This window comes from Macadamia integrifolia, chromosome 10 (genome assembly GCF_013358625.1).
Source record: "Macadamia integrifolia cultivar HAES 741 chromosome 10, SCU_Mint_v3, whole genome shotgun sequence".
In the NCBI taxonomy this organism is placed as follows: domain Eukaryota; kingdom Viridiplantae; phylum Streptophyta; class Magnoliopsida; order Proteales; family Proteaceae; genus Macadamia; species Macadamia integrifolia.
Window position 1 is genome coordinate 12,018,610 of NC_056566.1, and position 2,411 is coordinate 12,021,020.

The window sequence follows — 2,411 nt, forward strand, 5'->3', positions numbered from 1 at the left end:
GGGTGCGGGGCAGTATGGTTCGACCGGATTGACTGCGACCTGATGGGTCAACCCACGACTTGGAGTATATTATGTACTATCGACTTGTTAAGCAAGTCATTGTAATTTGGGGGTTTTTCGAGCTAGGGTTTCAAGGCGAGTTTTCTCGACGCTGCTTAGGTGTAATCTCTCTTCTGCATAGTAAAACATCTTCTTCTTCACCCGAGGATGTAGCACACCACACCAGTGTGTGAACCTTGTTAAATCTGTGTTATGCGGATTTATTGTCTATTTATTTTCATATTTCTTGGTGTTTGCTTTAACATATTGCATAAATGTAAATATCAAATATCACTGGCCTCAGTTATTTAAGGGGATGCAGAGGCATCAAGAGTTGTTCAGTCCTCTTATTTGGTTAGCAAACAACATGGGTTGTTTCAGGGGTATTCTCATGATCTATTTGATCTTCTTATCATGCAGATTTGAAGCCTCTGAAGCTGAACTCTCTAAAGCCATACTCAAGATGATGAAGAAGGTGAACAAGAATGGACCATATATTGGAGTGCTGGTCCCAAGCATCCTTCTGTTGCAACCTGTTATTCAATCATCAAGCTATGAACCTGAGGATAAACCTTGTGAACACATTGATTTATGCAGGTGAAAAATTCCTTCTTGTTCATTTAAGAAAAACTGTGGATATTTTGATATTCAAATCTGCATTTAGGCATCCCTTTTGCCTAAATGCAAAAGGTATCCAAGTTGATGAGATACTAATATTTTGTTAATTTGTGTTATTTCCCAAGGGAGGAGATTTCATATAGGTAGTTTTGATGATAAGAGTGCAATACTGGCTGTAACAGGGAAAGGCATGGTTAATGGTTTTATGTGAATATGGACTATTTATAACCTTATCTCAATTTTGATCTTGGCCTAGTTACTGTTCTTTTTTTTTTTTTTTTTTTTATAATCACAGATGAATGCAGCAATTACTACCCAAATAATGTGCACCTTGTTTTCAATAAAAGGCATTGATCACTTTGGACTTGCTGGTAATACAGACAAGGATCAAAACCTGGGAGACATAGTAATTCCTCAGTCTTGGGCACACACAGGACTATGGAATTGGAAGGTAGAGAAGCACATATAAATCTCTATTAACAATGATATTTGCTTCCTTATTTGTATGTGTTCTATATACTAAGTTTCTTACTCTCAAAATTCACTTCTTTGGGGTTTGGGGGAATTGACAGAGATACGGAGATAGGCCAGAGGACAAACTCTCTTTGGAGGATGATGGAGAATTTACTAGGGAATATGGGTACTTGAATTTCGGAGATTATACGAACAAAACCAAGGATGATGATTCTGCAGATAACTTTCTGAATAACATTTGGTATCAAGCAGAAGAGAATTTCAATTGTGAGCAGGATCATGCATCAATGAGTACAATTTTCTGGATTCCTGTAGCTGAAGCTTTATTTGAATTCGCCAAAGAACTGGAGGCAAGTTATACTAAATAGGGTCTAACAATTCCCCCTTAATGATATAGCCCTGGAACTCAAGTAGTACTTTTTTTTTATCTTGAACTCAATTACTGTGAAGTGAATCAGATATGTTCTTTCTGTTCATTAGAAAATGGACCTGGAGGAATGCATAGATGAGTCAACATGTTTAAGTGAAACTCCCCAAGTAGTGAGAGTTAGAAGAGGGAGCAGTGCCAATGTTCATCTTGACAATGCTGCCTACAAGGACTTCCTGCATTCAAAATTCCAAGTTAGTATCGTCGATATGGAAAGTGCAGCCATGGCTTTGATCAGTTATCAGGAAAAGATCCCTTTCATATCCTTCAGAGCTCTATATGAATTTGCTGGTGAAAAATCAAAACAATCTAATGATCAGGAAAAAACCTTTGCTCCTATTCATGTCAAGAATCTCATTCATATTCTTTCACGTTTCGTCAAGTATGTGCACAAGGAACTTCCTGATGATCCTACTATTAGTTCTATGTAAAGTTCAGTGTTGGTCCTCATGAAGGACTGACTCTGAGACTAATGCTGGTTATATGTGTTAGATCAAACACCAAGAAACACGAATAATAAAGAGAAAATAGACCTGTACGACACAAAGATTTAACGAGGTTCACACACTAGGGTGGTGTGCTACGTCCTCGGGTGAAGAAGAAGATGATTCACTATGCAGAAGAGAAATTACACCCTAGCAGCGGCAAGGAAAAACTCGCCCTGAAACCCTAGCTGCGTGAAAACCCTGGAATACAATGACTTTCTCAACAAGCAACAGTACATTATATATACTCCAAAATCGTGGGTCGACCCATCGGGTTGCGGTCGATCCGGTCGAACCATACCGCGGGGGTATAGCCCCCGCACCCCCATACGAGACCAGTGATGGGCTCCGAGCTTGGGCCTATCGGC

The 2,411-nt window shown here is 39.4% G+C and overlaps 1 protein-coding gene across 3 annotated transcripts; it reads left to right on the forward strand.

Annotated features, from left to right (window-relative positions):
• Positions 1 to 362: 362 nt before the first annotated feature.
• Positions 363 to 2,045, forward strand: LOC122092157 (bark storage protein A-like). Of its 3 annotated transcripts, none has more exons than XM_042662493.1 (4): positions 363 to 636; positions 953 to 1,108; positions 1,230 to 1,481; positions 1,612 to 2,045. In XM_042662493.1, the coding sequence occupies exons 1-4, from the start codon at positions 631 to 633 to the stop codon at positions 1,987 to 1,989; spliced, it is 792 nt and encodes a 263-aa protein (XP_042518427.1). In that variant the 5' UTR covers positions 363 to 630; the 3' UTR covers positions 1,990 to 2,045. The 3 variants fall into 3 exon arrangements, with proteins under 3 accessions (XP_042518427.1, XP_042518426.1, XP_042518428.1); XM_042662492.1 differs by having other exon boundaries at positions 364 to 636; positions 1,038 to 1,108; XM_042662494.1 differs by lacking the exon at positions 953 to 1,108 and having other exon boundaries at positions 364 to 636.
• The last annotated feature ends 366 nt before the right edge of the window (positions 2,046 to 2,411 follow it).